The sequence below is a fragment of the Rhineura floridana genome, chromosome 10, assembly GCF_030035675.1.
Source record: "Rhineura floridana isolate rRhiFlo1 chromosome 10, rRhiFlo1.hap2, whole genome shotgun sequence".
NCBI classification, from domain to species: Eukaryota; Metazoa; Chordata; class Lepidosauria; order Squamata; family Rhineuridae; genus Rhineura; species Rhineura floridana.
Window position 1 is genome coordinate 21,389,682 of NC_084489.1, and position 14,803 is coordinate 21,404,484.

At 39.3% G+C, this 14,803-nt stretch overlaps 1 protein-coding gene across 1 annotated transcript in view; it reads right to left on the reverse strand.

The window, feature by feature from the left end:
* Positions 1-14,803, reverse strand: part of SACM1L (SAC1 like phosphatidylinositide phosphatase) — a 47,631-nt gene that overhangs the window by 11,994 nt on the left and 20,834 nt on the right. Inside the window, exons 7-14 of the mRNA XM_061587953.1 lie at positions 13,319-13,352; positions 8,451-8,552; positions 6,910-6,995; positions 6,419-6,505; positions 4,396-4,464; positions 4,227-4,306; positions 2,698-2,796; positions 965-1,103 (exon numbers count right to left, since the gene is read on the reverse strand). Of these exons, the coding sequence (XP_061443937.1) occupies positions 965-1,103; positions 2,698-2,796; positions 4,227-4,306; positions 4,396-4,464; positions 6,419-6,505; positions 6,910-6,995; positions 8,451-8,552; positions 13,319-13,352 (696 nt within the window). The remainder of the gene's footprint in view (positions 1-964; positions 1,104-2,697; positions 2,797-4,226; positions 4,307-4,395; positions 4,465-6,418; positions 6,506-6,909; positions 6,996-8,450; positions 8,553-13,318; positions 13,353-14,803) is intronic.

Genomic DNA, 14,803 nt, shown 5'->3' on the forward strand with positions numbered 1-14,803 from the left:
CTTCCCCCTCCCCATGGTCATTTTTACCTATCTTAAGCATGACTGCACGGGAGTAAATACCACTGAACTCTATAAGCATGCAAATGATCAAACCTGCCCCCTCTCTTCTTTTGCCCCCTCCAATCCATTCCTTTTCCTTCCCCCTCCCTCTCCTCCTCCCCCATGGTCAGTTTTAACTATCCTAACCATGATTGCATAGGAGTAAATCCCATTGAACTCAGTAAGCATGCAAATGATCAGACCTGCCTCTCCCCTCCTTCCCCTCTCCTCTCCCTCCCTCTTCCTTCTCCCCTGCCCACTCCAGCCCTCCCTCCCCCCCAGTCAGTTTTACTTATCCTAAGCATGACTGCACGGGAGTAAATCTCACTGAACTCAATAAACATGCAAATGATCAGACCTGTCCTCCTCCCCTCCCCTCCCTCTCCTGCCTTCTCCCCTCCCTCTCCTCCCCTCTGCCCTTCCCCTCCCTCCTCCTCCTCCCCATCCCCTGTGGTCAGTTTCACCTACCCTAAGCATAATTGCAGGGGAGTAAATCCCACTGAATTCAGTAAGCATGCAAATGATCAATCTATTCTCAGTAAACTTGGACAGGATCCCATTTCTTACCTTCCAGATTAAAAAGCAGATAAATTCACTAATAATTCTTCCAAGCTACACAGGAAGTGGATTGGACTGTGAAAGACCAACCCAAATGGTGTTTGCATTTTGACAAATTTGTAGGGCAGTACAATATCTCAGAGGCGAGGTCAGGTCTCCTGCTCCCCTGGTGCATTCACTATAGCTGCCCAATTTCCCTGCTTTTTAAAGTTTGATAGAAATATCTGTGGGCTGTAGGTACTTTCTTAAACCGCAAGGTTTTTTGCCTATTAGTGAATATATAATTGGTGGCAATTTGTATGACAATGTCTAGGATACCACCAACAACCCTTTACACACAGGTTTTACACTAGGAGGCAATCTGTACCTGCAGTTGAGCTTGGAGAGAGCACCGTGCCAGAAGGCTCTGAATCACATTCGTCCGGTCCAAGCAATCCATACAATTACTGCGGAATGTTCCTTCTTGTTGCATCACCACCTTCCCATCAGAATCAACTAGAAAGTAGCTGAAATACATAATGGAGCTTCTCTAAGAGTTTACAAAATACCACTTTTATTCTTTTCTGGGAGACTACCACAGCTGTGGCATCAGCATAGGAAAATGTTTATGACTGTTATCCAGATTTTTTAAACAATCCCCAAACAATCCCCTTAACTTTAGAGTATTCCCAAAGCCTTCAAAGTATTACTGCTAGTTAAATCTGAAATGAACTGGTTTTGTTTAGATCACAAAGGTTGCAGTCATAACTATTCAAGTTCTTTTCCATTTCTTATTTCTCTTATTTCAAACACCTGCCAAGATACACTTTTTCTTTTATACAAGATATCTGAAATTACTGCCAGAGTAATTTACAGAGAAGAAAAAGTGTTAAACGTGCTCAAGGGCTTCTGGACTTCTGTTTCTTGAAAGCACTCTCCATGCCAAATGGCAAGCCATGTTCAAAATCAAAAATGTTGAAAAGCTGTTTGTATTTGCAAATTACAGTCTGCTGATAAAAGTAAAAAAACCAACACACACACAACCATGGGCACTAACAAGCCCTTGGGCTTTAGGCAGCTAAAGTAGCTCTTCAGACCATGGCTAAGAAAGATTCAGAGACTATTTTAGAGGAGAGATACAAACTAGAGCAAGGCAGTAGACAACAGTTGATCCTTGCCTACAGCTTTTTCCCAGCTCAGATCATCCCAGGAATGTAGGCAAAATATTCCCCACAATTCCTTCTAGTCGAGTCATCTTACTTTGGCCAACCTGAGCCGTTCTTGACATTATACAAATGTGCAAGTGACATACATACATATCTATATCTGTATCTCCCACACACACACACACACACACACTAACCATATTGCTTGTGTTTATATTATCCTCACAATACCTTTTTTCATTACAAAACCTTCAGTTAATGGTTCATTCTTTTGCCTTCCAATGAAATTAAAAGGATGTCCTACTAGTAGCTATGGAGTGGATCATTTATTGTTACTTGTTCCTGAACTTGCAGACTAAACTCTTCTTCAAAGAGCAGCATTTTAAGATGCAGTGTTCCTTTTATACAACCATGTTACAGAAAATCAACGTGCTTCTTATTCAGGGGATCAAGACAAGGAATGTAATTTTGAGTTTCCTATTCGTTAGCCTTTGGAAATTCATCCATTCCCAGAAATTAAAATAAGGGCATGAAATTTGCTAGCTTCCTAACCAATTACAATTGTCTGCCTTAGCAATTTACACACACACACACCTCCAAATATGCCTTGCAGCTGACACTAGCTTTACAAAAACATGGCCAATTGGCATGGTGTGCCATCCTTTCAAGATCTTTACACCGTTGTGTAGAAATGGAAAGAGAAGCCACACAAGATCTGAGGACCTAATCTAGGGAAATCCAAAGGGAAGTGAACTCCACTGATTTCAAAGAAACTTCAAATAAATGTTTTTGGATTTCAGCCCATAATTGTCCTTAAAAATTACTAGAGCAATACAATTTTCTTTTAGAATAAAGCAGCAGTTTACTGCTAGCATCTGCTGTGCACTAATCAAATTATTATGTAACTTCTACTAACCACAACTAAATGCCTGCACACTGCAGTTGCATATATTACCCAAATTCATCTTGTTGTTCAGCTAGTTGATCCAATAAAATCTGGAGCCGGTCCCACCTCATATGACTGCATTCTTTATGGAAATCAAATGCTACATATCTGGAGAGAAAAAAAGCACATGCAAGTTAAGAAGCTATTCACTAGTATTTGGATCAGGATGAGGCGGGGAGGGAAGGGAATACAGGCCAAGGTGGTGCAGCAGAAAAAGATGTCAGAAGCAGCGTTTACTATTAAGCAAGCATAAAAGTTCCCCCTTGATAAAGAATTTCCTCAAAATGCACTGAGAATCATATCCACCTATTCAGCTTCCTTTTGCATCTTTGGGACAGAGAAAGATCTATGTTAGCAGGGGAGAAAAGGAGATCTCAGCAAAAGCAGATGCAAAGGAAACATTACCAAAATAATAATAATGAAAAAGACCTTTCATAGTATGTTCTGCCCACCTAAAAAGGGATTTTCAAGGCAAACTTTGCCAGCTTCACTCACAAATGTTATGTTTTTACAAAGTTAAAGGTTTTTTACTGTTAACTGCCCAGTACTGAGTAGTATATAAATATTGTTTCTAATATAATACAGTATATACATAACTTCTGTCTGTAGGATTGTATTCAGCTAAGTCTTACTACTCAGAGTAGACCCACCAAAATTAATGAGTCCACGTTTGTCATGTCTATTAACTTCAATGGGTCTACTCTAGAGTAGAACTACTAGCACTGAATACTACCAGTAGCCTTCTCCAGCAACAGATTTACAAGACAAATAAACATTTCCATAGAACCTCCAAGTCAAAAGCCACATCATGGCACTCCTGCATCTCGTCTATCTTACCGCACAACAAAACTATCCATATCTTTGACAATTTGGTTTAAGGGTTTCTCTGCCATGCCAGGGTAGAGAGTCAGCTTCTATTTTTTTAGATTCCCCACCCTCCCACAGGCACATGTATCATTCTACTTCATGTCTCGTCTCCCTTGCTCATCTTTGAGCTTTGATGGTGTACTTGATATGGGCATGCTTACAATTTGCACAGGTTTATTCCAATTAAGTGACATGAGGATCACGGTGCTTACTTGCCATTGTAGCAGAAGGGGATTTAAACTTACTGGGGCAAATTTTGCCCTAGCTCTTATTTTTTAAAGGAAGGAGATTCATTTAAAGTCCTGAATAAAATCTGCGCAGCTATAGAAAGCTTGTGATTGTCATGTTCACACAGAACTTCACTATTCAATTCTTGTACGCAGATTAATCTTTGTATTAGAGAATGTTTGATTACAAATCAATGTACAGGCAGGGAAGCTAAATATATCGTTCTTGTGGAGGTCAGGTGCATGGAGAAGACATTTTTAGCAAATAGCAGTAGGAGACAGCATATAATAAGGCATGCAATTTTGGGAAAGGTGGGTGGCAGATCTAGGTCAGAGTCCAATTAATGACTATCAAGAGAGATTAATTTTTTTATTAGAGAATATGAAGTCGACACCAAGCAGTTTTTCCAACACAGATGCAAATATGTTTCATTTGGCATGTACCTGACCATTCCATTTCCCAAGCTGTTTACCATTTTTGAAAAAGTTTGTTCAAGAGGTTTTTCTGAGCCCTTCTGGTTAACCTGCAAAGGAAGAAAAGGTCACATACAACAGTAATAACACACAGTCATACTTTCCTGAACTTGGATGCAGAATTAAATTAAGATCATACCAGGTTAACAATCATTTGTTTTCCGTAGCTAATAATCTGAGAGTCAAAGTGTCTTTGGAAGCCGTCCATCTGAAAAAGAATACAGTACATTATTTAACTGAAGTATTTGCCAAACTTTCATATTATGGAGAATCCATAAAAGGGGGGAATGGAGAACTTGTTCTATAGTCAGCAAACACAGCAAAAGAATATTAAAATGGATTCAATATGCATTTCTAGTTGTGTGTGGAGTTAAAACAAACAATGTTTTCATGACTATTGCAGATGCTGTGTCATGCATTCATTCTAGTCATATTCTGAAATTAGCCAGAGGGATCATCAACTATCTCTCTTAACCTATATGTTTTTCATTCCTCCACACCTCTGCTTGCCCTGCCAATCTTGATGTTACTATGCAACACCTTCAGCCAGCCAGAAGACTATCCGGGGGGGGGGGGGGAGAGCAGGAAGAATGACAACAGGGAAAATCTTCCTGGTTTTTAACTCCTAGCTCTAAGACACTACCTAATGTGCATTTAGAGAGAGTGCTCAAATGACACTTTGTTGGTACAGATCACTTTAGCAATTTTGGAGCATTTCATTGGAAACAGACACCACTTGCTACTTATAAGATATTCTTAGTCTTTCAAAGTTTAGCCAAATGATGATATTGTTTGTACACAAGTTGCAATACTGCAGCTGCTGTGCTGGAGTCCATGAAAGAGCCCAGTAATGGCCTGGTCAAGTGTTTTGCTTGATATTCCCAGGCATTCTTCCCTGGTAATTGGCATATACCAAGGTCAGAATAGGCTCAGGTGTTCCCAAGCAAAGGATCTGTTACCCAGACTTGTGGGGCAATGCCAGCCATCTCTTTCTTGAGCTATGGACTGGCTCTAAGCTCTCGTAGATTTAAACCTTTCAGTATGGAGTGGCTATGGGGAAATTAAGGTTGCTCTTCAGAAGCAGGTATGTATAAAATAAGAATATAGACTCAGTACTTCCTTAACATTAAATGAGAGAGATGGCTTTTGACATTCCTCTGACTAATGTGCATCCACAGATCTAGCCTTAATATGAGACAGGTTGACAATAAGACGGCATGCTCCTGATTAAGTTCCTGATTTCACTAAGACTGAGGTCTTACTACAGGCATACCCCGCTTGACGTCGCTTCACTTAACGTCGCCTTGCTATAACATACATGCTCCATATGCCTGTATTTCTCCAGAAACGCAGCACAGCAGCAGAGGCTTTAGAGCGCAGGGGTGGAAACAGACACGATCGCGCCACTGCAAATCAGCTGGGAGGCGTGATTGCGAGCAGCTGGGAGGCGCGGCAGCGCAGCAGCAGAGGCTTTAGCACATGGGGGTGGAAACAGACACGATTGTGCCACCGCAAATCAGCTGGGAGGCACGATTGCGATCAGCTGAGAGGTGCGGCAGCGCAGCAGCAGAGGCTTTAGAGCGCGGGGGTGGAAACAGACACGATCGCGCCACTGCAAATCAGTTGGGAGGCGTGATTGCGAGCAGCTGGGAGGCGCGGCAGCGCAGCAGCAGAGGCTTTAGAGCGCGGGGGTGGAAACAGACACGATTGTGCCACCGCAAATCAGCTGGGAGGCACGATTGCGATCAGCTGGGAGGCGCGGCAGCGCAGCAGCAGAGGCTTTAGCGCGGGGCTTTGAGGCTCCGCATGAAGCAGAGGTAAAAAAAGTTTTGAAAGGTAGTGCTTCACTTTAAGGACATTTTCGGTTTACGTACTCGCTCTGGTCCCATTGAGTATGTTAATGCGAAATATTACTGTATTAATTTTGTCTCTGAAGATGAAAGCACTACTGCATTAAGACCAAACCTTCCCTGGCTTTCAAACGACATTGCGTTATTTAGTTCAGGAACATCTTAGAGAGAACACGTTCCTCAGGCAACACATTCCTCAGAATATCAGCAACTACCTTACGGCTTTTTGCATATGTATATGGACATTATCGCCATATTAACATTAAACTCCTTCTGCAAAAGGATGGGAGAAAAATATATATTAAAACATACATGATTTACTGTTTTGCTGATCTGTGGCTTTGGTTTATATTTGAGATTTGGTCTCTGTGACCAGAAAAAGGGAATGGATCCACGTGTCTGAAAAATGAAAGGAACAGATAAGTGAACCATGTAACAATGTTATCTTATCAACACATCTTCCCAAATAACTTCCACATTTTATCTTAGCGTAGACCAGCATTAAAAGGTTATCGGGAAAGACTAATCATACAGTCCAAAATCATATATAGCCTCTACTCCACTGGGCTTTCTGTGCCAGATCAAAATGTTATCTGTTTAACCAAGCCTTTGATTAGATTTGTTACATTTTTCAAGATGCTGAAGTATGAGGATTTTTTCTCTGCTGCCTTTTATGATTGCCTTCTTTTAAATTATTGTTTGAAGTTAATTGTGTTCTATTAATTGTTTTGTAAGTCATCCTGGGTTCCTTTCTGGTGAAGGGCAGTTCAGAAGTGTACTATTAAATGAATGAATGAATGTACCTGGACAAAAGAAGCTTTGCTCCCATTGTAATGTACAATTTGTTCTGTTTCTACAAAATTTGCTGCATGTCCTTCAGAATCAATACCTGTGAGAATAAGAAATTCAGAGTTATACCTAACTACCCATAGCACAAGCCTTATGATTCAAAACCTAGCCAGTGTGTCATAGGCAGCCTACTTCTGCTGTGCGGTGCAGCAGCATTAAGTGTTACAGGGTTAAGGCGTTAGGCTGCAATCCAATGCACACTTACCTGGGAATAAGTCCCATTGAACCCAATGGAGCTTACTTCTGAGTAGACATGTACTGGATTGCAGCCTTAGTGATGGACGATTCTGATGGAAGATTCTTCTCCATCAATCTGTCCATTTCAAGATGATGACCACAATATAGAAAAACATAATTAGTTCACTGTAAGCATTGTGGCTTTTCTGTTTGCATTATCCAGACGGAGTCCAGGATGGCAAACAAGAAACAAATCACTAAAAACATCTTAGAACTAAAAAAACTTTTAAAAATCTTAAACAGCAATTCCAACACAGCAACTCCAACACAGCCCTTCCCCTACCCCATGGACCCTGCATGATATACCACTATTGAAAGCCAGGAGAATTTAAAAACACAGTTTGTGAAATAGCAGTGGTGACAGAATTGTATGTTGGGGTGCTGCTCTAAGGGGAGTTGTACCTGGTATGCGGGGGCAGCAAAGATCAGCCACCCATTTCCTCCCACTCCAAATAGCAACTATACAGGAAGATGTTTACTTTAAAATATATATATATATATATATATATATATATTTCCTTTTCTGCCCTTCCTCCAAAGAGATAGGAATGGCTTTTAGCTTTAAAACAGCCCTGTGAATTAAAAATGCCAAGATATAATGAATTGTACAAGGGCATTCAGTAGACTTCATGATGGAGTAGAGATTAAAATGTTGGGTTTCCCAAATCCAAGCCATTATTCCACACTGGATAACCACTCCAAGTTTTGTTCAGATTTTCACCACTTTCTAAATATATTTTTATACCAATACACAAAGTCTGTCTTTTAATCTACAGCAACTTCAATCTTCATCTTCGTGTGAAGATATTACAAGTACCAGAGGAATTTTTTTGAAACAAAATCTATATACCATGTGGCAGAACAGCTTAATATTGTTGTCAACAAGGTGCAAACAACTGACCCTTTTCATATTTATTTCTGACGTTTGAGGCAGCTTACAGAGAAGTGGGTTGCTGGGTGGCAAGAAACCACTATGGTAGCTTTCCAGTAGATAGGCCACTGTTGCTTACCAGGAAGTCGGAGCAGTGCAATGCCCCGGCAGGAGTGCTGGATTGGCTCTACCAGAGCATTTGCACCATGTCAACCTCTCCACCCCTTCTGGGAAGCAACAGTGACCCACCTCCTGGGAAGCATGCATAGTGGCTCCTTCCCACCTGGTGAGCTGCTTCTGGGCTTGCATATCATAAAAACCACAATACACGTTCAAATTGCCAAGCTAGCACTACTAACAATTATTAGTGGCACACCTTTGTCTTACCTCTTACATAGTAGCGTACGCCTGCTCTGAAACAACTTCTTCGAGAAATAAGAATCCAGTCAAAATATTTTCCATTAACAGAACAAGAGTGCATAATAATAACTGATATAGGAGATATGTTAAGGAATGCATTGCTCATTAACTATAACAATTAATCTGAAAAGTGAGTTATGCCATTAGCCACTCTTAGAACGGTCAATACACGGGACTATGGACATGGGACAGTGTCACTCAGTGGATGGTAAAGCTTCTATCAGCAGAATGGGGACAGAAGCCATGTTCAACTATTCCTCACCCCCTCCTGTTTCCCCAACTTCTAAATCTGTTCCAGAGGATTGGGGGACCATCCACAGCAGAATTAGGGGGTGTGGGAGACTGCAGGGAAGGTGAATCACTAAAAATTGCTTACCTCCCCAATTCACTGATGGAAACCTGACCATCAGCTGCGAGTCACCATTGGATGCAATCCATAGAGAGCACATTTTCTCTGTTTCAAACATCTTCATGCTAGTTCTACTCAGAGTAGGACCACTGCTTTTAATGGACATGCGTAACTTAGGCTTGTTAACTTCAGTGGATCTACTCTGAGTAGGATTTAGTTGAATACAACCCACTAAAGTTAAGAGCAAGCAATTTAATATCAATAAGTGGATTGGGGGAAAAAACTGTTTTGTTGCTTTGGACAGCAGTAGGGAGGAAGAGGAAGATGCATTTCCCCTCAATTTCCAGTTCATTAGGAAATGAAAATATAGTCAACAAGGCAATTTTGCTAACAATGTTAAAAAATAGTTTCCAAAATACACAGAAAAAACAAAATAGAGTTGATGTATTTTCCTGTATATATGCAAGGACTACTGGCAACTTGGAGGTTTTCCTGTATATTTTACCACAATATTACAGTATGTACTTGGCCTCTTTTCCATAATCCAAGGAAAGACTTTGATAAATGCTGCTGCATATGTCCCTCATTTGAAAACAAAATCGTATCACACTATATAAAAATCAAATAAATTAGTCAAAAGCTAAAATAAGTAGTTATGTCATTTTTATCTACCATGGCTGTTTGCTACAGTTCATTATACTAAGAATTCAATCTCAAAAGTTCTGCAATTTTCTAGTTTTTGGTTGTTACCCTGCAAGCAGCCATCAACTTAAATATGATTGTTCCAGAGATGTCATTGTCTCATTTTGTTCTTTCCAAATTGTTAAAACAGCTAATTCTGGTGTAGCATATATAGTATGTTGTACAAAGCTTGCCATTTCTGCAAATATCACATTCCAAAACTATGATGCAACAGGACATGATCACCATATATACATCTTGCTGATTCCAGTTTCCCCACTATTTTGTGTTTGTTATCCTTACCATATGTACTGGCATAATGCACCTTCGGAACAAAGCTGACCTATCATGTAGTTACTCTCTTTGTTAGAAAGCAAGAAGTTACTCCTTGTTCTGCCTGGCAACTAATACATCCTGAATAAGGAAGCTATTAAAAGAGAAGTTGAATTAGGAAAGAGAATCATTATGTTTGAACATGTTATAAATGATACAAAAGATACAAACTGTTCTCCAATCACACCATTTTAATAAGCATGTCTACTCAGAAGTCAGTCCTGCTCAGCTCAACAGAGCTCACTCCTACGTAAGCCACAGAACTATAGGTTAAGACTTAAAATGACTGGCATTTGGGGGTGGGGACATTCTGGCATTTTGCTAGAATGTCACAGATTCCCATGAAAACATGAGGAAGCTTCTTCAAAACAAGAACAGGAAAATATGAACTCTTCAATGTAAACGTCTACGAGGGGATAATCTGGAGCTTGGCAACAGGAACTGCTCTATAGTAGAAACGACAAGCCAGCCATCGAAGTAAAAAACAGTGGTCACATCAAATCAAGATTTTGACCTCTGAGACTTGTTTTATTGCATCAGAGCAATAGAATGTAATATCATTGTGCTCTCAGTATCTCCTCCACACTGTTCAAATTGGTAGGGAGGAAAAGATCTGTATAAGCATTTTTATTAATAGGTTGGGATTTTAAACAAAACCTGAAGAATACTATTTGCTGCATTGCATTATATATGCTAAAGTGAACTTACTTCTCTAAGGGCATATCCTTATGTAGCTGCAACAGCACCATGCACACACAAGAGGGAGGTACAACCAGGGGATCCCCCAATGTTTATAGAAATACAAAAACTCAGTAGGAAACTCTAAGGGGAATCTCGTCCCCACCCCACACTAAACAATGCTGAGTGGCCATGTAATGCTGGCCAATTGTTTGAGGTGGGGGAGAGAACTGAAAGCTGGGGTGGGGATTGGAAATGGAATGGAGTGGAGTATCTTTTTTTTTTTTTCAATAATTTTTATTCAAATTTTCATAAAACATACAAGACAAAATCATAAAACATTCAAAGACAAAAAACAAAATCAAAAATAGTTAAACAAAAAAAAAAAAAAAAATAAAAAAAAAAAAATAAAGAGTAAAATATTGACTTCCCATTTGTCAAAGATCAGATCAGTTATAAGTCTATAATATATAACAATCCTGTCTCTTAAGTCATATTATAAAATCACTTTCCTCCAATAGTTATCTTACTTAATCATCAAATCTCATAAACATTACTTTATTCTTTCCACAAAAAGTCAAAGAGAGGTTTCAATTCTTTAAGAAATATATCTATCAATTTTTTTTTCCAGATAAGCATATCGATTAATCCATCTCATTACTAATTATGATAATCTTATTGTCATAACCATAGTCAAAATAAACATTTCAATTAATCCATCACATCAGAATCTGTTAGGTTCAGTAATTTCAGTAGCCATTGTTCTATTATCCCTATTAGTTCCATTTTCCATCTTCCATCTTCAGTAGTCTTGTTAAGTCCAGTAATTTCAGTATCCAATCTTCCATTATCAGTATTCCATAATAATCTTGCTGTCAAAGCCATAGTCATATAGTAAGAGTCTGATGGGAATTACCTCTATCCCAAATATTTTCTTGCCATCCATTCTAAATAGGTTGCTGAAATACTGCTGTAAAATCATATCTCTGTTCTTTTTTTCAAAATACACTGGGTCATCTCTTGAAAGTTTTTCCATTGTCACATGGCTGCAGTTAATTCCATAGATTTCCTCTATATTGGGCTCCATCACATCATTCCAGTCCAGAAGATTATCCATGCCATTGATAACTTTATCTCTAGAATCTTCATTAATTTCTTCAGAGATAACATTGAGTTCCAAACAATAGATTTTATTTCTAAAGTCCATAGACTCCAAATCTTTTTCCTGTTCCACGTTTGTTCCAATCTCCGGGGTCTCCTCTCTCACAGGGACCCCTGTTCCAGTCTCCAGGGTCTCCTCTCTCACAGGGACCCCTGTTCCAGTCTCCAGGGTCTCCTCTCTCACAAGGACCCCTATGTCTTTAATCTCCTGTGTCTCCAAACAATAGATTTTATTTCTAAAGTCCATAGACTCCAAATCTTTTTCCTGTTCCACGTTTGTTCCAATCTCCAGGGTCACCTCTCTCACAGGGACCCCTATATCTTTAATCTCCTGCGTCATTTTACTCAATTCAATTTTCAGCTCCTTACAACCCTGTCGCAGGTTTTGTTTCGTTATCTCAATCTCATCCATTATTTTCTGAAACATAGTTATTTCCAGATTCTCAGCCACTTTCTTAATTGCCATTTTAAAAGAAAAAATATAGGAAAACCACTTCTTATTTCAGCAACAATTGGGTTAATACTCCAAACTTGGTGACATCACAGTATAAACAGAGCAGACAGCCTTATCTCTCCATAGTTAAGTAAACAAAATGCAGTTCCCAGGATCGAAACAATTAATGGCAGTCGTCAGAAAACAGATTCGTCAAAATAAAATAGACCAAAAAGAGAGTAGTCTCAGACAATATAATATTCTTCAAAATAAAAATCTGGAATAGAAATCCCTCTTCTGTGTATATCTTTAGAATGCAAATCCAGGACAGCTTTTTGCAACAAAAACAGAGATAAGCTATTAATTAGTGCGTAGCAGAGAGAAGTTATGGCTCCCCAGTGAGATGTCAAAAACCGATCAATCTGGCAAATCTCTTTTAAACAGCAACAATTTAAGTCAAGTAAAAGAAAAATATAGAAAGAAGGGTGCTTGCCTGTTAGTGCGTTCTCTCTTAGAAGATAAGATGAACGTTCGCTTTATCAGATAGAGCTTGCTGTTGAAAATCCGTCCCACCTTCGTCGGCTGGACCTCGTCCCATAAATTAATGAGATCTGGTCGTCCCAACAAAAATAGGCTTTGAGGTTAATCTCTTCGTTTCTCCCTACCCGGGAGAAGTTTAATCAGTCAAAAAAAAAGAAAAAACTGACTGATATATCTGAATAAGCTTCTTTTGAGGCAGGAGCCCGTCTCAAAAGCAGGCACAGGCTAAGTCACCCTTCCCGGAAGTCGGAATGGAGTGGAGTATCCATGAAGAAGGCATGGTTGAACAGTGAACAGAACTCCACACTACAACATTTCATTGCAGGTCCCACTGACCAATATCCTAAACACAAACCATGGCTCTGCATTACATCGGTACTAAACAGAAGTTTTGTTTTAGTCAAGAGCTTTGAAATATTATTACACAGCTACCTCCTTTTGTCCCAATCCTTGCACAAATTGTTTTTTTGGGGGATGGGGCAGGGGTAGGGATTGTTTTTAGGACTAATTTGAAAGAGTTATAGCAGGCGTTCAAGACTAAAAAACTTTGTTTAAACTTTGCACTTCCACCGACAAGTTGAACTAGTTGGTGGCAGTAGCACCTTCCTAAAGCTCTAATTAATCAAATGGTGTCATTCTGGCAGAATTGTGAAAGGATACATCCATGCATAACTGGAATAGCAAACCTATGGATCTGTAAAACAGAAAATTGAACACAGCTGAACCACCATATTTGAGTATTCAAAGAATTGCTCAAGCACTGGACAATGAACATTAGAATATCAAGAGATACATAATGAAGAAAAACCATTTGTAAAGCTGTCCTATTGACAGGAATATGTTCTCTACTCATATTGTATGTGCTTATTGCCACCTGCTTATACTAAACTGATGATCTCCCTTAATTATACCATGCTTTAGATTTCTGAACCCCGCGCATGTGTTATTTCAGTAATCCTTACAACCCTTTGTAAGGTAGATGGGACTTATCCCATATTGCATATACATGGGCAGAAGAATGTAGCTTTTAGAAGGTCACCTGGCAAATTCCTAGCTGAGGTAAGATTTGACAGACAAAATCCAGAAAGGCTGTACATAAGCAAGGTAACCCCCCACCACAGTGGCAGAATCAATAGCTCTATACCTATAGAAGAGGAATGTATATATGAAAAGTCTTGCTCCAAGTCCAAAAATGAGCAGCTCTTAAAGGAACATGTTTTCAGGAACTTTTATAATGTTGGATTTTAGACTTGTAACGTGAAACTGTTTCAAATATACATTTGTTGTACAACTACACATACAGCACCTTGAGCACTTCGGAGGAAAGGTGGAATATAAATGTAATAATAAATAAAACAAATGTCTTTGCGTTTGCATTTTTCTCTTTGAAAGTGAAATTTAGACCAAGAGATTTTGTGATTCCCTGCTCAGGTTCTTGGCCACAATGCTATACTAGCTCCTGATGCTGGAAAAGGTTTCATGTTACCTACCAATTTTATGGCTAAAGTGAAACTTGGAATCAAGGACTTTATGACCCCTAGTCACTACAGTGGCAAAGGATACTATCTAACACATGCCTAAATGCCATTGGCTCAAAGTGGGAGAGTGCTGATTGTTGGAAATTACTATAAGGTAGCTACTCACAGAAATATGCATTTGTATGAATATGAAGCGCACAGAATAGCTCAGTTGTTTCAACTTATAATAAAGCTGTAGGCTAGTAAGAGTTTGTTTTTACGCTAACATGGTTTCACAAGTTGCTGTTTTGTGAAGCTGACTGTCTTAATGAATTGTTTTGCTATCTCAAGAGACGCTTATCGTTTCTCTTCTAAAGACAAAATTCTTACACCCATCTCATCCACACCCACTGTATTTGTAATTTATTTACTGCCTGTTCATAGCTGAAAGGAATTAGGTTAGTTAGCGACCTGAGAGGAATTAAAACCGTCTTGCTTGCATGCATAATTGAAGACTATTTTTAACAAGCTGTGCAAGATGCCGATTGAATGAATTTGTTCTACACAAGTCTTAATAAGAGAATAGCTGACACAAATTTAAGTTTTGAACCAGGGGACTGCCAAACAAATTAGAATGAGAAAAAGATGCCTACTAATTACCATTTGATTAAGAAGGGTCTAGTAGCAG